At 33.0% G+C, this 21637-nt stretch overlaps 1 protein-coding gene across 4 annotated transcripts in view; it reads left to right on the plus strand.

Moving 5' to 3' along the window:
* Positions 1-20297, plus strand: part of LOC129231560 (uncharacterized) — an 83480-nt gene extending 63183 nt beyond the window's left edge. For all 4 annotated transcript variants that reach the window (XM_054865912.1, XM_054865915.1, XM_054865913.1 and 1 more), the window contains one exon: positions 18324-20297. In XM_054865912.1, coding sequence (XP_054721887.1) covers positions 18332-20275 — 1944 coding nt within the window. In that variant the 5' untranslated portion in view covers positions 18324-18331 and the 3' untranslated portion in view covers positions 20276-20297. The remainder of the gene's footprint in view (positions 1-18323) is intronic.
* The last annotated feature ends 1340 nt before the right edge of the window (positions 20298-21637 follow it).

The following is a 21637-nucleotide window of genomic DNA, read 5'->3' on the forward strand; positions in this document are numbered from 1 at the left end:
TCAATCGAGATTATTTCCCTGAATATAAGTTTTTGTACCTGGGACCCGTATAAAAAGTTAAATTTTGTATTTTCTGACTCATTTTTATTTTTGCTTCAAACTTTCAATATCTTAACCCTGCATCTGATTTTGAACATTTTTGCAATTGGAAGTATACATCCAGGACTAACGGTTGCGAAAATAATGGTCTTGCAGGTTTAAACGGAACACCCTATATAACGTTACTCCTCCAGAGCTGACGAAAAAAGCGATGTGAGCGGAATCATGCCATAAGCGGAGTATAGACTTAGGGAGAGAAAAAAAAAGCAAATATTATCATGTTTTACAATCTGAAATGAATGTAAGATAAGAAATATCATGAAATGTTAAAAAAAATACAAATTAAAAATATTAATCCTAATGTTGCCACTGTTCCACCATTAAAAGTAAATTACATATGTCACAGCTTGGATCACTTGGAGTATATTTTGGGGTCACTACAAATTGAAAGTTTCAAACTTTGCTTGCTCCTTTGTAAATGTTTATATTTTACACGCCACTTTGAAACAAACAAAATTGACTATTACAGTTTACGAAAATTATTCAGAGATTCGTTGAGCACCATCTCATGTTGATGACCAATGATATTAATCTTAGTATGCGAGAAGAAAATGTATGTAACAATAGTATCTCAAAAACTTATATTATGAGTATTGTAAATACAAAAATACCTTCTCCATAGTTCACCAAATATCGGTGTTTTAGAAAACATTCACTTTCTCCCTGATAAATTAGCATCTTTATGTGGTATATCGCGACTTCTAAATATTGACCAATTCACCTGTTTTTCCCCCTTAATTCTATCATGCCATATGAAACAAGGGCAGACTTGGGGAGAATTAATTCAATGTTCTATTTTTTTGTTTTTGGACCACCCTATATATATATATATATATATATATATATACCTGTTACACATTACGGGTTTTAAAAATAAAATAAGATGGTTTATACAATTTTTTCTCATTATTTTAAAATTCAATTTTATGCAATTTGTAAAAAGAGCAGTACTGCGGATATCTGGTTTACCCTATGAGAAAGATCTAATAACTATGTTTCACTGCAATATAAATAATTTTATCAGCATAATTCAGAGTTCCAGATTTCATCTTCTGAACCACTGGCTAATTTTTTTAGCCTCTTTCATTGTAGTAACGAACAGATGCTATCCATTCTTCGGTTAACCCCAACGAAAAAAAAAGGGATACTATGCGACTTTGCAGGTTACTTTGTATATACATTTGAACTGAGAGTTGAACTGAGGGGACGATCTTTTATCCTTTCAAAGCATCAAACCTCAGTGTTACTTCACAAAAAAGAACCATTCCGTACGAGCGCCAAGGCGTAAGCCACTATTATTGTGGATGAAGGGAGCGGTGAGTTTTCAACGAAGATCCGGTTAGAGTTAAAGTCCTGAATTGTAGAATAAGTAGCGACGCGTCCGCTATCTTGGGACTGAGTGATGCTTTCTTCCTGTGTCTACTATGATGAAGTAGCGTGTTTTGCTTCTAGATTGTGGTTTCTTATTAACACCATGTTAATCCACAATCAAAAAACACCACAATCAAGAAGCAAAACACGCTACTTCATTATGGTAGACATAGGAAGAAAGTGGCATTTAGCTCCAAGATGGCGGACGTGTCGCTACTTACTACGGTTTAGGGCTTTGGGATAAGCAAGACACGTGAAATGAAGTAATCCTTGTTCTTTGACTTCAAAAAAATTCATAGATAAGCTCTTGTAATAGGCTCTTGTATATAGGCTCTTGTATATAGGCTATATAGGCTCTTGTAAAGAGTAAAGTATGTTTAATGTCAATGGTAAATATTAAACAAAGAATGCATTGAGACTAATAAATAATTAGCAATTATTCACAGATCATTTCCGTAGTTGTTAAAAAGGGAGGGAAAAAAATTCTTGGTCACATAGTTATGAAAAACTTGTGAATGAGCGTGAAAAATGATTTATTTCGGTTTGGTGATGAAATGTTGATTTATTTTATCGATTTTTTTCCCTGAATAAAACCTTTTAATACATGAATGATTCAACAATTTGTAAAAAATGGAAAAAAATTTGCAGAAAATATTCTGTTTGTGACATTTGATATTAAAATGCAATACAACTGAAAAAATATAAAAGTAATGCATTGAAAGTGAAAATTACTCGATGTACTTTTTTACTGCCTCAATATGGGAATTTGTTCTGTATGCAGTGAGAAAAGCATCTAAAAAACCTCCTCCTCACAAGAAATATTACTTTACCCTGGATACTTAGCAATACCAGACTTAACAATTGCCCCATTCTTTCATCATCATATTTCTTAGGGGTAATTTTATTTTACTCGGAAGACGGAAGAGATGATCATAATTTTACGAAAAGTCGTTGAAGGTAGGACAAACTAAATACGGGGAAACTACTAACAAAGTCTTTTTTTTTTTTTTTTTGAACCTCCGAGTTTTGAGAGTGCAAGCTTTGGAGACATGCATAATACCGAGCATAACTCAGGTAAAGAAAGGATGCTTGACAAGTTGAGCTGTTTTACAGATACTTTTACACTCTCAGATAAGTAGGAGAATTGCATAAAATAAAAGAAAAGTGAACAAATCAGTCAATAAATTCTTTTCAATAGACCAAACATTTCACAATCCAATACTTGGTTGTTAATTTTTTTTTCTTTCACAGTAATAAAATGCAAAACAATTTCATGCAGGAAGTATTTCAGTCTGTTAAAATTGCTCAGATTTCGACTAATTTTAATTCAACTCATTCAGAACACTTTGCACAACTGGGAGAAATTAAAAACCGATATTTATTCATACATAACTAGATATATTATTAATAACGTCTTTATTAATCTCTGTCATATCTCTGTCATTTTTGGACATCAGTTGTTATTTTTAAAAATTGAATGAGGAAATCGAAGTGGGGAAGGTCCGCTTGTATTTACTAATTGGATTTCTAAAAATTCAATATCTAAAACCAATGAAGAAATTCAACTCTGCATTTATCTGTATTGTGTCATCATTAAGTGATTGCATAGCACTTGATGAGAAAGTTATGAGTATTTTTAATTTTTTGTCTTACAATGCATAGTTTTGAAATAAAAAAGAGATATAACTAATTAGTAATAATTCATTTCTTCATAAATAATATTTATTTATTAACTTCAATCAAATAAGATACAAACAAAAATCTACATGTTATGATGAAATTACATGAATGAATTATATTTTTTCTGTTTAACATATCAATTCTGTAATATTACGGGGCGCGGGAGCGCCCCGCCCCGCCAAGGAAATCAAACGTCAGCAGCCAACAGAAGCAAATCCACCGCCAAAGACGAAAGGAAATAAAAGCGACCAAGACCAAGATTACACGACAGAACAAGTTCGGGTTTTTTGGGTTTTTCAGCCCTCTGTATCTCAGCCCCATGAAGACCCCCGAAGTTTATTTTTGGTACACTCAATCTCTAGTGGCCCCTGACGCCGTAAACCAAAATACAATCCCCTGGACCATCAGGAGGAGGAGGTATTAAAGTTATAAAATCGCTGTTCAAAAAAGTTTTCGCTTTCTTTGACAGGGCTACAGCCCAGACGAAAAAAGGAATCAAGCTGAAATTTCGCACACACATTCCTTGTGCCCTACTGATGTGCCTTTTTTGCCATTTGACCCCCCTCCCCTTCCCCCTCGTTTTTACCCCCCAAATTGTACCTTCCCGGGGTTCTATCACAGCCCCCCGGGGGGCTACGGTAATGATTTTTTGTATACATATTCTTGGGGGGCCATTGAGTACATATACAAAAATTCAACCCCCAGGGTCATCATGGGCCGAAGTAACTGAAGTTTGAAAATCACTAATTTTCCCTAAATTATCATGTACTCTCAGCTCATATGGTTTGTTTATCTCGGACTGCAATTGCAAGGTTAGAACAGATCTAACAGTTATTCCAAAGTTGTCTTAGGAAATGAAATTCAATCAAGACTAAAACATATCCAACAGTTGCAACTAGACGTTAAATCGCGGATATCACAAATTTGCCACAGCGACTGCGCATGCGCGCAGACTTAGCTCAATGAGCTTTCTGTTTTCAGATTCTATGTTGTTTGTTTATACTTAAGCAGAGAAACAAATTAATGAATGAGATTAGAATGCTGTCCCCCTCCCCCAAAGTTTTGCCGATGCGAAATTTCCTTCCCCCTGTTTTTCAGTTTTTATATATTTATGGAGGGAAGAAATTTTAAATGTCGGCGCGAAACTGGGGTTAAACCATTACAATATTTTACGTGACAAATTATATGAAACTGTACGCATATGAATACGGCACATATAACTTTTTAATTGAAAGCGAAAAATAGCACTTTTTTATTGGTTTGCTTATTTTCTAAATTAATGGATTTTTCACAAACAACACATAATGAATTGAAAATATATGAAATACGTGTGTGGATATCCGTGCTTTGCAGTAATTTGTTAGCTGAAAAAATTTTTGCAATTAATTTAAGTAAGACTTTCAATGAGCTTAGTCCGCGCGCAACATGCGCTTTCGCTATGGCAAATTTGGGATATCCGCCATTTGACATCGAGTAAAGTTGTATAGATCTTCTGACAAATTCAAATTTAAAATATTTAATGGTTTAGTTTTTTTTTTTTTTTTTGCTTGGTGATAACATGCGTTATTTCGTTTTTTAAATGAACTTTTAAACAAAACTAGGTATTAAACAAGGCAAAGATTTCTATCAAGAAAAAGATAAATCGCCAAACAATTAAAATTATCCCATAAAACGTAAAATAATCCACGATTTAAGAAAAAATGTAATTAAACAAGAAAGTGAAAAGCTAGATTAAAATAACCCTCAAGCTCTAACACATTTAAAGAAACCTTCATGAAATTGTTGAATAATCTGTCAAATTAAGAAACTGCAGTAGAATTTATTGCGAAGTTGTAAAATACTTGAAAACAATATAATTTAAAATATAGTATTTTATTATCCAAGAAGTTTTCTTTGCAACAGAGAGGATACAAGGATTGCAATAAAATTTAAACCGTCCAATTCTCGCAAAATGAACATAGAATACTAATAGTCAGAAAATAACTTGACGTAAAATTAGGCTAGCCATTATTGTTCCTTAAAAACTCAAAACAGCGTTGTTTCAACTGAAAATTTTCTGACTTGAAGTTCTCAATTCTAAAAATACAGACAAAGTAATAATATCAATGCAAAAAGATGTGATATCTCATCAAAAACAACCCTGTTGTAAAAATTTCCCCGCCAAGAAAACCTTTAACTTTTCCGCACAAAAAAGAAAACCTGCATCCTAAACCCAAAAACCCTCAGCCATAAAAAGTTATGATATCTAGTTTGCCCGCCAAGTATCTGCCAAACTATCATCCTCCCTCTTCTCCTCTTTCATCGCAGTTTCTTCCATTAGAACCTCCTCCCACCTTCAACTCCTCAGAAATATGGATCGATCTTTTAAATTGTTTATCTTATTTGGCGGGAAGCTTTTCAAAGTGAAGTGGTTGCTTGGTGAGCAAAAAGCTTTCCGCCAAACAATATAAACAATTTAAAAGATCTATCCATATTTCTGAGGAGTTGAAGGTGGGAGGAGGTTCTAATGGAAGAAGCTGTGATGAAAGAGGAGAAGAGGGAGGATGATAGTTTGGCAGATACTTGGCGGGCAAACTAGATATCATAACTTTTTATGGCTGAGGGTTTTTGGGTTTAGGATGCAGGTTTTCTTTTTTGTGCGGAAAAGTTAAAGGTTTTCTTGGCGGGGAAATTTTTACAACAGGGTTGTTTTTGATGAGATGGATTCTTATCTCACACACATAAAATTTTTCATGACATTATTAATGGGAATGTTATACTAAAGATAGTGTCATTGCCCTTTTTTCATATTTTGTTTCATAAAGTAAATGAACTATGAGATAAAACGTGATCTTAGGCACGACATCTAAATATTTTTATCCTTGTTGTCATTTTTTATGATTTGTCATAAAGGCAAAAGTGCAATATACAGACTAGATGGCAATCATCTGGTAAAATGCTCGTAAATCGTCGATAAAACAAGGTTCAAACACGCAAACTATAAAGGGGAGAAACGACTTACTAGGTACCATAAATGTAGTCGTAGTAAAAAGTTTTCATTCTCAGAGCCAAAAACGTATTCTTATTACTTTCCTTATTCGAGAACTTCATAATGATGAGAGTGATTGTAGTCTTAAACGATACATTAAAGCGAAGTCAGTTTCGTATCGAGCATCATGAACGTTAAATGTTGTGTGAGGATTTAAAAAAAAAAAAAAAAAAAAATCTGACACTTGTGTTTTCAATTTTTGATGCATTTCAAATTTTATCCCATTATCTTGAAAAAAATAATAGTAAATGCTAGTATAATGAATTAAAAATACAGAAAGCAAGTAATGATCCCTATTGATACCGGCAGGGGTGACCATGTCGGAGACTGCGCCATTTAAATTTTTAGAGGAGGGGGGGGGGGGGGGGAGTGAGTGGGTTTTTGATGTCATTTTAGGGGCTATTATTCTTGAGAGTGCTGCGTAGAAATTGAGGGAGTGCACCATAACTTTACGGGAAAGGGGGGGGGGGGGCATCCTGATATCGGAGTCAACTTATTTATTAATAAGAGGATCGAAATTTTGTTTCTTTGTTTGTTTGTTTTTTCAGTTAAAAGTTAAGAAAGTCACTTCTTATAATTTACAGAATTTCAATTTATTTGTCTAACAGAAAAGAAAAAGATATCTTTGCAACCATTATATTGAAAAATTTGACTTTCACATGACATTTAAAAATGTTCTGTGCCGATTCCTAAAGACAGATAAAAATGCTGAAATCCTATTACGAAAGTATGCTAAGGGGATTTCGGATCAACCCAGCGAAGAACCTTGTTCCAGTGACCGTCCATGTCCCGTCACAGCATAGGAAGAACCTAAACACTCCCGCCTCTCTCCCCGCTCTCTCTCTCCAGAACTCTCCCGCGCTCTTTGATAATCCCACGGTTTCAAGTTAAAAGTTTTCAGAAAAAAGTATGTTTGATAAATTTAATATGAACCAACTACTCCTGCCCGCTCACAATTAGAAAATTTCGGTTGCACTGCTACTTTCGCCATTTCAATGAAATATAGCTATGTAAAGGAGAATCAGAAATTTTTTCAGATACATACAAATTATCTGTAAAATTTGATTGGGAGAGAGATAGATATTAGTTTTTTGGGAACATGAATTGTTGTTTTAAACAACACACTGGAATTTCCAGAAAATTTCACACTGGAGTTTTCACCAATTCATGAACTGTGTCATTTCCAAAGTCACGCACCACAAGATTTAGATATCAGGCATTACAAAATATGTGGATACCGTTGAAAATCAAAGCCCTTCAAATGTAGGATTATAATTGAAAAAAAAAAAAAAACCTCTTTGAAACAGACTTTTAAAAAACCATACGGAATCCAAATTAATAATAATAATAACTAGTCGACCCGTGCGGAACTCCGCACTGTACTTCGAATCGTTTCATAAGGCATTTCGCTCTTTAAAAATTTCAAAGAAAGAATACTATGAAGAAAAACCGAAAAAAGTAAGCGCACAAGAGAAGGCATGTAATTTGAAGACATTAGTAACAAAACCTCGTTAAATACAACGTTGTGATAATTTGATCATCGCTCCCCTTTTGGTTGTACGTATTTTCAATGCAAATATAAATATCATTAAAAATGTGGCTGAGTGACACGTGAAAAATCAGTAATTTTGCATGTGAAAAAACAGGTTGTGGCAAATACAGTCCTGCCCATGTGAGCATCTGACGGAAAAAAAAAGAAACATTAAAGAGATATTTAGTGGCACGGATTCGAACTGGCGCCATTCTGATTAACAGTACTCCAACAAACCTAGCAACTGTGCCTTCCCTCACAGTAAAAAAAGTTTTTCTCCAAAAAAATATAATAAGATCATGCGTCTAAGTTTTGTCATTAGCCGGCATGATACGATTTAAAATTATTCGTAAAACATGGAATTTGATTAAAGAATGAGGAAGAGCGAGTAGTAGCGTCTCACGTAGCGATTGAAACAAACATTCTAGAGAAGTAATAAATTCGGTTGAAAAAGTAAGTGTTTTTATTTTTGAATATTCAACAATTTCCCATAGCAGGCTTCTTTAACCTGTACGGCTTAAAAGCCCGCACTTGTTTTTCTTTTAATCAAACACTTAAGATTCAAAACCAAAACCAGTTGAACTGAGTCCGTTTTTTAAGTGTAATTTTTCGAACGTAGACAAAATGTTTTTTTTTTTTTTTTTTTTTTTGCAGCCGAAAGCAGAGGAGCAGAAAATGATTTCTTACTAATGAAGTTGATAATAATTTTAATGTTTTATATCGTATTCGAATAAATAATTAAATATTTACTGGTTGAAACTCGTAGTTTTAATTTGGCGTAGTATTTTTTCATTTGTATAAAAGTTCTAACACTGCTATTAGAAAAATCTACATTTCAGCATACAATGAAAATGTTTTTCTGCACAAAAAGGATTCCCTTGAGGTACATCTAATACATTTTTTAATGCTTACATTATGCTCAGTGGTCTGGACGGAGTCAAAGTTTAAAAAAAAAGCGAAGAACACCCTTCGATTAGCAGTCAACTTATCTGAATAATAACTGCAGCCTGCATAAAGGAGTCGAAACACCAAATAGCATTCAAACTGCATTTATTTTATTACGTGTGTTATCTGTTGTATGTTATGAGTACATGTAATGCTTAATATTACTGTAAATTTGCCATTATGTCGGACAGCCCGAACTGGCCCGAAGTTCAGACAGTTTATAGCCGAACGCTCTACCGAAAAAAAAAAAAAAAAAACCCCACAGGTAATTTTAAATTTTTTTTTCTTGCCGAGAAGTGTTTTTATTTCTAAATTTTTTTTACAATTTGTTATCGCAGGCTGTTTGAACTGTTATGGCTTAGATGGCAGCACGTGTTCATCATTTAACAGCACGGTTAAAATACAAAATAATTTGAACTAAGTTCTTTTTTAAGCGTAGCTTTTCAAATGTAGTAAAAATGTGATACGCTATTTGTTTTTTTGCAAAAAGAAGAAAAATATATATATTACCCTTTAAATTGAGGTAGTATTTTTTTATTTGTACAAAGAGTCAAAAACTCATTAGAAGAATCTATATTTCAACATACGATTTATTATATTTTACTGAACAAAAAACAATTCCAATGTAGTCTGAAATCTTAAACCTGATACTTATATTTTCGCTTACATTATGCTTTAATTTTCTTCCCGGAGCCAAAGCTTAAAAAAAAAGAAACCTTACAATTGAGTATCAATTTAGCTCCGTGTTGCATCAAGTTTTCATACCAACTTGGAGCGTTTCTATCTCATGTATTCCCTCATATTTGTTATTCATTGCTCATGCAATGCGCGATATTTTTCTAATTTTTTGATGCAGATTGTCCGGGCGTGGGCCCGAACGCGCATTCTCCTGGTTACCAGTCGAACGCTCTGCCGATCAAGCTATCCAGCTCTGTCGGTAACAGTGCAAGTTAAAGTTATAAATTTAACCGAAAACCTCATTCTGGTTCTTTAAAACACGTTTTTTTGCCCGAAAAAACAATTTTTAGACCGTGGGTCTATTTTTCGTCAGTAGCCTGCACTATAAGCTTTAAAATAAGGTGTAAATCAAAGAAATCGATCAAGAATTGAGGAAAACCTCGCGTAGAAACCAAAAACAGGCTACAGAAATAATATATAAGGATAATAATATACAATAGGTACATCCTTTAAAACGAATTTCAAACATTGGAGAAAAAAATTATTGAAGCTGATTCAAGGAAGTTGGACAAATCTATTAAAATGTGAACAACTTTTCAAAGATCAAGCTTCAGAAGAGGTGAGCTGTACTAAATAATTTTACCTGCATTAAAACTAAAAATGGTTTAAACTCCAGCAATAATTGATTTCTTCAACTACTGTCCCCCCCCCCCTTAAATCTGCAAGTTATCTTGATCCAATTTATTGATTGCTCATGCATAAATTTTCGTTCTAAATTTGCACCCCATCACAACGTTGGATTTAACAATGGCTACAATAAACACAAATTGTTTGCAGAGTACAATGTATTTGAGATGTCTGAAACGTTGCGTGTGAATATTGAAGAGTTAAATGATTCCTAATTTCTAAAATATTGAAAAAAGCTGTCAATGCAAAATCTAAAACCAATTTCTAGACTGCTTCTAGAGAGGCCCTTAGTATATTATTGCTTATGCTATTACCGTAACCATGGAACCGATCTTCGTCGATCAGAAAACATAGTTTCTATTTGTTAGTTAAGCAATGTTTTTTTTTTCCTATAATGTACCTTATTATGATTTTATTAGTATAGTAATAAAATCAAAAACAAATAAATGAATAAATATAAACACGTATTTACATGTTTGCGTGAATTTTTAATGCTCTTCCGCAACTAAGTGCTCTCAAAGACGAAGTTAATGGCAGTACTGACAATTAATATTCTTGTAAATGCTGTTTATTGATCTTTTCCTAAACAATTTTTTCAAATCGTTTCATTTGAGAAAATGATCTGCTTCTGTGGTTTGTTCCCACTCTTTAGCTTGAAAACCACGGGTTAGTTTCATGCACTATGAGTAAAGAAAGTTTTTGAGTTGTTTGCCTTATACATGAAATTCGAAAAATGAAGTCACATCATTAGATATATGATTTTCATAATTATTTTCGTTTTTTGAAATTTATTTACAAGTTTTTGATTGTATTCTCAAGAAATATCTCTATTCAGTGTATTTTTCCTAATTTTAATGGTATAAATCTCTGCTATGTATTAAAGTAAATAAATAAAGAAATATGCAAAAGCAACAATAATAAAGTTATTTTTTGGCAAAATAAACTTTCATAACGTAGAATAAAGGGAGATCGGGGCTAATACTTAGTTCTAGAATTATTATTTTGAGATTAATACCGAGTAATGATATGCTCCTTTGATGTTGAAACTGCTTTTTGAGTTGTATTTCGTAATTTTTTTTTTATAATTAACTTAAAGAACCTAAAGACAGAAAGGAACAACTTGCCCCACCTTAGGGAAAGTTATTCCGCGGATGCAGCAAGTTGCTCCGATATTAACACGACGATAACTTACGATGATAATTTCGAGTTGCAATCAATGAACCACATAACAGTTTTCGATTTTTTAGAAAGGAAATCCAACTCAAGTTTCACGTTAATTATAGAAACAATTTCTCAGTGTATTTCTCTTTTAATAATAATATTCACTTTCATGATAAATATACACAATAAAGAATGAAAATTAAAAATAAATATTTTAGCATGTGGTCCATTCATGGCTACCGATTGCTATGGATAGACCATTGAGTTTCCATCGATGGACCACATTCTCAAATTAAAAAAATCAATGCGTAACTTACAGATATTTGTAATAGGTGATCAATAAACACTTTAAATAAAAATAAGTTGCGGAAAAATAGATTTATTTTCTAAAATTTAATTTTCGGATAAGAGGAACATAAAAAAAATAAAAAAAAAATAAATAAATAAAAAAACCAGCACTCACACAACACACAGCTGTTATCATTACACCTCATTCACCACTTGATATATTCCCAGCCTGTGCAACACTGTTTTTAGCTAATATCTTTCAACCCCTTTTGAACTGTTGAGTACTTTGTTAAATCAATTTTGAAAATTTTCGTTTAACGCAAGATTATACTTGCTCTCTAAAATGTCAGAGAACATTTTTGACCATTTTATTACTGAAACCAGAAGCTTAAGTCTCAAACTACCAGAGATTATAGTACTAAGAGACTTTTTGTCTTAATTAAATCAGTGGGACATGTTATTTTTCTCAGCCTCTTGAAAGGCCAATTCCCCCAATTTTTTTGGTTGTAATTCCAAAAACTTCTTCTCTAGTTTCAAAATATGAAATTATATTCTTGAAATTATATAAAGAGTTTTCATGAATTACTGAGATAAGTTTTTTCATTGTCTTATTTATTTCAAAACAATGGAGCAACTTTCAAAGGTAATTAAGTAGAAGAGTAAGTTAAGTAGTTACAGCAATATTTGAGATTTTCCATGAATGAAACACTTTGTCAGGTGGTCCATTCCTGGAAACACCTAGTGGTCCAATGATAGCAACTGCGTCATTTTGAATATTCTTATAGATGTTACTTCTGAGACGAATCATGATGAAACATGAAGTATGGGGAATTGTACTTGAAAAGCACCCTTTTAAGTCAATATTCACGTTTAGATGATCAGTGATATTCAAAGCATGTTATAACTAAATGAAAATCTTACTAATTAGTAAGATAATGGTAGAAATCCTTTCTGACCGATTAACAATATGATTAAATAATTTTAGCTACTTAACGACTCTGCAGTAGACTGTTTTCAGACAAAGGAATGTACTAAAACTGATTACGCGTCTGCACAAACTGTGGTACGGGAAGTATCTTCGCGGTCTAGTCATGGAACCGGTTCATTGACGACAACCTTCCCCTATAATTTGTGATTTAAAAAAAAGCAGTAATTGATATAAGGAAGTGTTTATTTAAAGAATAATAAACAATATCGTTAAATAATCAATTGTTGTTCTTAAACTTACAACAAACTGAGCTTATTTTACTTTTTAACATTGATAAGTTGTGTTTAAAGATACAAATATTACCGTTTGAGTACAAATACCTATAATAAGGCACGTTTAATAAGTATTGTAACATATGAAATACATGAAAAATATAGTAACAGCTTTACACTGTGAAAACGATTCAGAAACGTTCCTGGAAAATAATAGGCAGCTGATGTGCCCAAATTCTTCCAGTAACATATCTTGGAAAAATCAGGATCGTTTTCCGCTAAAAGTCAGTAACCTTTCTGAAATTAACCTTGAAACTTTCTGAATAAATGCGAAATCTCCCCTGTTAAAGCCAGTCATATCTCTTGAACCTTCTCGTAAAATTAAGTAGGTTTAGTGTAAGTGATTAGAACCTTCCACATTTACCAAGAAGGCTCCATAAAAATCAGAGCGACCGCGGCCAAAGCTATGCAAGAAGGAACCAGCCATATCTCTTGCCTGCAGTTCCTATCTCGCAAAACTGTAGCCATCAATTGACTTTTTCGCTCATCATCAAGAGCTAAGTCAACCTGGACAAGCCTTAAGCAACCATAAGCCGATACACTTAATAAACACGCTCATTCAATCTTTAAACTGGTTGTTAAAAATATTTTCTACAAAAGTGAAAAGTCTGCTCGCGTGCAACTTGTAGCGATTCAGGAAAGTTTTTTGTGAAGATACTTGTTTTTACGGGGAAATAGTTGAAAACGTGTGAAATCCCGAGACGTTCCACTGAAATAACCAGTAACGTTTCGGAATTTTTTTACAGTGTAGTATAGCTAATAAGCTATGATAACTTGTTCAATCTTCAATCATAAGAAAAAACCATCTTTGACTGTAAATGACTCAATACTTCTCAGACGATCCATAAGAGAAGTAAGTGTAAATGGTTACAATAAACTCTCGATTATCCACGGGTGGATATTGTTATTGCGGAGTTGCTTACTATTTATTAATTATTATTTATTTATTTATTTTTTTTGTGTGTGTTGAAGATAAACTAAATGTAGTAAATACTCATTTTAACTTAACAAGTGCAAAATCTATTTTTTTCTTCCCTCTCCTTCCCAATGACATCAAATTTTTCTAGGTCACGTTGAAACCCGATATTTACATCTACACTCCTTACGCCTGTAAACGAGTGAATGGACCAGTTTTTTTTTCGAAAAAATGGCCCCTTTTTTAGACGTTTGTAGTTTAACATAACATGATTTGACTTATTTGATCTGTTTGCATGAATCGCTATGTCCGTTTGCAGTAATGAGAAATTCTTTTTTTTTTTTTTTTTTGCATTGATGTACATTTTCTACATAGTATACAGTTCTCGTTTTTTGTCTTACTAGTTTAATCGTTAGTCTCTAGCGTCGTCATTCGAGAGTTTAAATGTATGTCACTGTCTTTGATTTTTTTTTTGTTTTGTTTTTGTTTTTGCTCTTGTATATAGGGGAAAGGGAGCACTTGTGACCATGGGGCACATCTGAACATGGGTTGTTTTACTAGGATAACTTCATGAAAAAAATGTTGAAAAATTCTCACGTAATGGCAATACCAATCCTACTTCGTGGCCAAACTTTTAGAGCAATGAGTCAGTTTATGTTTCTGTGGTGACAACTTCTTTGTTTTAGAAGATGTTGTATGTAGTTTTATCGCTGTCTTCTTCACTTGAAAATATATTTTAAACTAATTGATAAGCTTAACTTAATTATTGAGATCTATTATATGAACATTCAAGTAAATGTATGATGTTTTAAGTTTTTTAACTAAGTTAAGAATTATTTATTTTTGACAGTTAATTCTAAGGTAGATGACGGGGCACTTGTGAATACAACATGTAAGAGCACTTGTGAACAGTTTCCATATTACCTCCGTAATATTAATAATAGTGTACGGTTATTATAAGTCTTAAAAATGGTGCGACGATTTATACTTATTATTTTGCTACAATCAGTTGGTAAATTCATTGCTAATTATTGTTATACATTATTATTAATTTGTTTATTCATCAATTTTATTATTTTTTAATTTTTAATTCTTTTGTTACTAATTAGTTGGGCAAAATTTAGTGTTATATAGTCTTCACAAGAAAAAAGATGGACAAAATATTTTCCTTTAATCAAAAATTGAAGTGTAAAATATTTTTTTAATTTTTCATCATATTCTGTAAAGGATCCACGACCAATAAGGCAAATGCCAGAGGGAATAGAATGTCGCCCTAGGATCGTGTGATATCGTTTGGAATCCATGATTTTATCCATTTTTACAATGCGTGTATCGAAGCCCAAGGGATGTGTTTCGAAGAATAGGAAGTGCATTTGTCAAAAAGTTCAATAAAATTGTTGTTCCAGCGAAAGTTCGGTTACTTTTCAATCGCACCCTGTATATAGAGAATTTGGAAATTTCAGTTCGTTACTGGACTGTCAGTCAATTACCAAGCTATTCTAACTGTAATTTTTTTTATTGTAGTAATATTTTTGAAATCAAATGCCATATACTGAAACATAATTCACTGTTCCTTGATCCCAATTTAAAATAATCAAACATTCTTTTTACTTTCGGAAGAATCTCTCATTCAATCTGTAACTTTTCCCTCAAGTTGCGCTCATGTCAGTCAGTTCTCATGTTTTAACATTTTTTAGAAAATAATCTAAACTTCATTTTAGAAATTCAATTTATCATACCATTAAAAATTCAGATTGAAAAAATCAATAAAATAGGAGAATCTTTTTTAATGGATATTTTGTGTTATATGTTTGCAAAGTCAATCAATTGCCGACATCTCAATCAGTTACCAAATGTTGTAAATATTGCAAATTTTCATATTAATAATATCAAATTTAACAATTGTATTTTCAATGCTTATCTTTTGTGTAAAATTATTCCAAGGGTTGCTCCTTAATTTTGAACATTCGCATTAGTATATTTAGAAAGTTACAGAAGTGTCAGTCAGTTACCAAGCTGTTCCAATTACTGTAATTCTTCGTTGTAGCAGTACTTTCGAACTCAAATGCCATAGGTCGAAAGGTTATTCATTGTTATCTGATCCTGATTTAAGTTTAATGAAAATTCCTTGTACTTTAAGAAAAATCTCATATTGAATCAGTGTTACTTTTCACACAGGTTGCATTCACGTCAGTTAGTTACCATGCTTTTAACAATTTTTCTAAAATGACCCAAAATGTAGTTTGGAAATTCAATTTGACCATAAAGTTCAGTTTAAAAAGTACAGTAAGCCATGAGAAAAAATATTTTTAAAAAAATATATTTTCTGTTCTATGTTTGAAAATACTTATTGTTATACTCTGTGAATATCAGTTAGTTACCCCTGGAATTGCCCGTCCATCATTTCAAATAGAATTGAACATTGAATTCAGTACAAAACCCAAAATTTAAATATTTACATTGGAGGGAAAAAAAACAGCAACAATTGTGATTTCATAGTATAAGATTGTCTTCTTTCTACAAAACGAACAGGGCCAGATTAAGGCATGGGCACATGGGGCACAGGTCCAGGGCACCAACATTTGTAGATATATATTTTTTATTGGAGCAACTTCTAATCGCACCATAGAAAAAGCAATTTTTTAGTCTAGGAATACAATTTCGACTTATAATTATAACTTTTTCCCCAAATCCCAAAGTCACTCCATGCTTAATATTATATTTTACTGTATTTTATATGCTATATAATAGATAACTTTAATATTTATGTCCTATATCTAACAAGAAAAAGTTTGGCAACATCTCATATTATTATGGTTGCATTAAATACTTAAGTATCAGGATATTTTATTAATGTATGGTATAGTTGAACTGTGACCTTGAAAATGGAAAAGCTGTGACCTCAAATCTTTCGAGGTATAGGGAAGATTAATTAGTGTCGAGTTGAGTTAAGTTACTTTCATAGTAGTTTTGCAAAAGTATTCCAACTGAAATTCGCGCCATATTCTCTTTACATTGAGCTCTGCAAAAAGAGGTAAACATTGTCAAGGTCATAGCTCAACTTATCGGAGCTTCACTATATAAATTATGGGAGGGGGCACAAAATATTCGTGCCCGGTATCCTTATAAAGTCTTAGTCGGACCCTGAAAACAATTCACAATTATGAATTGTTTTAACTGTAAACGTGATGTCAGCTGGCAGCAATTAATCTTCCCAGAACAAGAACATTAGCTGGCCAGAAAAGTTTGACATCACAAATCACTTCACGACCGTGTTTGTTTTTTGGATTAAAGTAAGTATAACTTTAGTCGTATTGTAAGTATTTAAACTTTATTTTATTTTATGCATTGAGCTCAGTATTAATTCCCATTAGAAATGAAAAATACTAGCTTGACTATTGAGAAACGTAACATTTTCTTAATCATTGAAAGTTAGAAAAACAACAATGTCCAAAAGTTCAGTTTTAGCCACTACTACATATACAGACACCGGTATATTTACCTCCCGTGTTTGGAGTGGGCGCTGTGTCAATTGTGGTCGGGATATGGTAGTAGAAGTGGTATCGACAGATAACAAACAGTACATGTGTCATTTGCAGTAGTAGCAATGGCATATCGCGGTAAGCATTGTCATGTGTTGTGGAGGAACATATTCAATATGGTATTTTTTTAGCTACTACTCCGCAAGAGTATTGTTTTCGGTTTCAATCTGGTCGACATGATCCTGATCCAGATAGAAAAAAATGATTTTTGGGTATCAAACTTTAGAGCTATAGGTACTGCACTGAAAAAAAAAAAAAAAAAAAAAAAACCCTCCACCTAGCAGACATCAGATCGTTACAACACTGAAAAATGTGGCAATAGTGAGAGCGAGCAAAAAATCTCCGAAGTGTTTAGCACTAAAACATGCAGCTGTCCAACAATGTTCTGATAGGAATGTAAGAAAAATCCTGGACACTTATTTTCGCTACGTGAACAGCTTTTCTACCCGAATAGGATCATTTTGGCCAAGTTGGAACCAAATGCGAAAATCTTGATAAGTACTAATAAAAAAATCCACCATTTCGAATATGATCCATCGCAACACATGACCGTGCCATTCCATTACAACTACTGCAATTGGCACATATACTTCTACATGCCGATTCCACTTCCACCGTCGTATCCCCACCACATCCCACACAATACCTTCTCCAAGTACGGGAGGCTAATATGCCGGGCTTATAACGGTAAATCTTGATTTCAAATATAAGCAGTTGAAAAATTGTTACAACAAATATGTGATCATAATGAGATATAATGATTCTAGATGTCACTGTTTGGTTCAATGTTTTAAGTAAGAAAACATAACTTTAGTGTTTACTGAAAAGTTATCTGCATCACAATTGTCGGTACTCGCAGACTTGAAAAAGCGTTTTAACTATTCTAAGAAAGGAAACGGCTATAATAGAAGTTGGTACTCAGTTAATATCTCTAGCAATTTATTTTAGTGTCTTTTGAGTCTTGTCACGTTCCGTTTGCTCAGTCACGGAAACATACCCATAATTTTCTTCGTACTGATCCCCCTCACGCACTATATCGTGTGTGAACTGACCTTTAGAAGTAAAATTAAATTTCTGTCTTTCTTGTCTTTTCAGAATGCTCGAGCGCTTTCTTAAAATATTGTTTTTATTTTTCAGGCTGCAGAATGAGATCCAAGAAACGTCGACTTTTTCAAAGACCAAAGTTTTTATTTTTTGTTCTCATCTTCTGCTTTATATCGGTAGTCTTCTATTCTCGTTACTTCTGGGTTACCGAAGAAATACCGTTTCGAGTGCTTGCCGATGATACAATAAGAGATTTCTTGATAAATACACCTGGATGCCAAATACCAGCTTGGAGTCCTTGGGATGCATCCGTTAAAGATCTTTTCAAACAAGTAGGCTCTTACAAATGTTCGGGTCAGCCTTCAGTCCTGAGAATTATATCTAATGCTGAAGTTAGACTGGAAGATGCTGTGCTACAATATTATTACGAAGCATCGTCTGAGAATATTTCGTGTGTGTTTCAAGAAATAACTAGAAATATATCAGGTTCAGAAAAAATTGACAATTTAGTCATTCTAGGAAAATCCAAAAAACTGATTTTTAATCAGCCATTAAGTGTTGATTTTATTAAGACTACGTGTAAATTTTTTTCCGATTCAGAAAAGGAACAGAAAACATTTGAAGAGTTTTTACCTTTGACTCCGCTTAAAACTGATGTGGAAAAGCGATGTGTTCAACATGCTGATACTCATAAAGCGAAACCATTAAATGTGATATTTTTAGGGTTGGATTCAATATCTAGTTTGAACTTTTTGCGACATTTTCCTAAAACTAAAAAATATTTGTCTGACTTCCTATCCCCAATCAGTATGAAAGGGTATACTAAAGTGGGTGACAATACATTTCCTAATATTATGCCTCTTTTAACAGGTCATTTTTATCAGCATTACTATGATGAAGTGCATAATAAAACTATGTTCTTTGATGATGTTGACTTTTTTTGGAAATATTTCGCAAAATTGGGCTACAGAACTTTGTTTGCTGAAGATGCTCCCGAAATTGCTACCTTTAACTACTACAGAAATGGGTTCAAAAATTCTCCTGCGGATTATTATTACAGGCCGTTTGCTCTAGCTGTGGAGCAATCAGAATTGAAAGCAAAGAGCAAAGGGCAGTGTTTTGGTAGTAAAATGGAAATGGAAGTTATTTATGATTACCTCAAAAGCTTTGTGGATACAATGGGAAAATATCGTCCGTTTTTTGCTTATGTATTTTTAGCTAGACTTACTCATGATGTTTTTAATTTTGCTGGCTATGCTGATGAGCCAACCTATCAACTCATTAAGAATTTACACGAAACAGGTGTTTTAGAAAATACAATGCTTGTATTTTTTAGTGATCACGGCATTCGATATGGACCTATACGAAAAACATATATAGGCCAATTCGAGGAACGTATGCCTTTCATGCACATTTGCTTGCCAAAATGGTTCCTCGAGAAGAATAAAGAGCTTCGAAAAAACTTAATCATCAATAGCGAACGATTGTCTACTCCTTTTGATATCCACGCTACTATGCTACATTTAGCTAGCATAATAAGCGGAGATTCTGGTTTTGAAAGCAAATTAAAACCTGGTATTAGCCTCTTTCGAGAAATACCAGCCAACAGAACTTGTTCACAGGCAAGAATTACGCCTCATTGGTGTCCGTGCCAAATACATAAAGCCGTTCCTAAAGACGATAAAATAGTTCAAGTAGCAGCTCAAACTGTGATAGATACAATCAACAATCGAACTGATGTGTATAGAACTGATTGCGCGGTTCTAACCTTGATTCAAGTACTTGATGCCAGGATTGCTGAAAAAGAGAAGTTATTGCTCAATAATTCTGTTATGCATAAACTGAATAATGATAAGGTTTTCAATGATTACCTTATTGTTTTGTCTTCATCCCCAAGTAATGCCATATTTGAAGCTACTGTTCGGTGTAACGAAAGTTCATCTTTTTGTTCAGTTATTGATGATATCAGTAGGATAAATGAATATGGGAAACAATCTATTTGCATATCCGATGCAGAAATCAGAAAGTTTTGCTACTGCACGTAATGTAAATAAATGTTTTAATAAAATACTGTTCACTTACTTTCAAAAACCTAGGTGAAATCAATCATAAACTACATATGCAGTCAAAAACTAAATAAGTAAATAAATTAATAAATAATACCAAGTTTTTTTTCTTTTTAACGACAAGGAAGAACTTTTAATTTTATAATGAATTTCAGTTGAGTATAAATGAGTCAATTGAGTATAAATGTCCAGTTATTTTCTCAAAATCGAAACACAATTTGTTCTAATCTGCATTCATTTAAAAAGAAAAACCCTTCTTTGAATATTGCTTTGCCAAATTTTTACTTTTGGCTACTTTAAGGAAAATAATCATGTCAGAAAATGTAAACACTATTGTATTGTATTGTGAATAACAAATTATTGTAAACTATTGATTTTCAAATATCGAATAAGATCAATGTAAAGTTAGTAATCGTTGAGAAAATTACGACAGTTTTATTAAAAGGTGCAATATCATTGAGGTACAGTAGAGTCTTGAGAATTCGGCCCTCAATTACCCGGGCTAATAAAGAAATCGAATCGACGTTCTTACAGAACGAAAAAAGAAAAAAAAAGAAGAAAAACGTGAAACATTTAAGGTGCGCATTCCTAATAACCCGGCATTTTTGCAAACTCAGTCACTTTTTGGTCCACCTTAGGCCAAGCTTTAGTATTCTACTGTATTCAAATGAGAGATAAAATTTTGTGCATTGTGTCCAAGTGTACACACTCCCTAAGAGTATCTCGAATGAAAAACTTTTATGAACATTTGTTACCGAATGACATGGTGTTTCCATTAACCCCAGCGTGTTTCCATTTATCCCAGATTCTAGGGGTTAAATGGAAACAAAGATTTATTACCCAAAGTGGTTGTTGTAGATTCTTCCAAATGTATTCTGAAATCATTTAAAAAAGTAAAATCGTTAAAAATTGACTCTTGCGCTGAGTTTGAGTAAAATACACACAAAAATGTATTTTACTTGAATATTTTAATCTTACAAAAAATAGGAAGAATAACAGATTTAGTTTTTCTCTTTTACTCCTCTGCATGCATGGAGTAAAAGAAAACACCTAAATTACACATAAAACATTTCAGTGGAGAGGAAGTTCATAAATGAATGTTTTTAGTTATCTTCTGTATGACAAATACATTTAGTTGAAGTAATTTACTTCGTACAATATACCGACCGATCCGGTCATCACATCCAGAGACTCACCAGCGAGTGTCCTCATCATGATGCACTTTAACTCGTGAATTGAAGGCAAAGCTTGGATATTGCCCACATGGGCACTCTCAGCTTCAATGAGATGACGTCAGACTCCAGCTCGGTTAATCCCTAATCCAGACTGATGAGTTATAAG

This window comes from Uloborus diversus, chromosome 10 (assembly GCF_026930045.1).
Source record: "Uloborus diversus isolate 005 chromosome 10, Udiv.v.3.1, whole genome shotgun sequence".
In the NCBI taxonomy this organism is placed as follows: Eukaryota; Metazoa; Arthropoda; class Arachnida; order Araneae; family Uloboridae; genus Uloborus; species Uloborus diversus.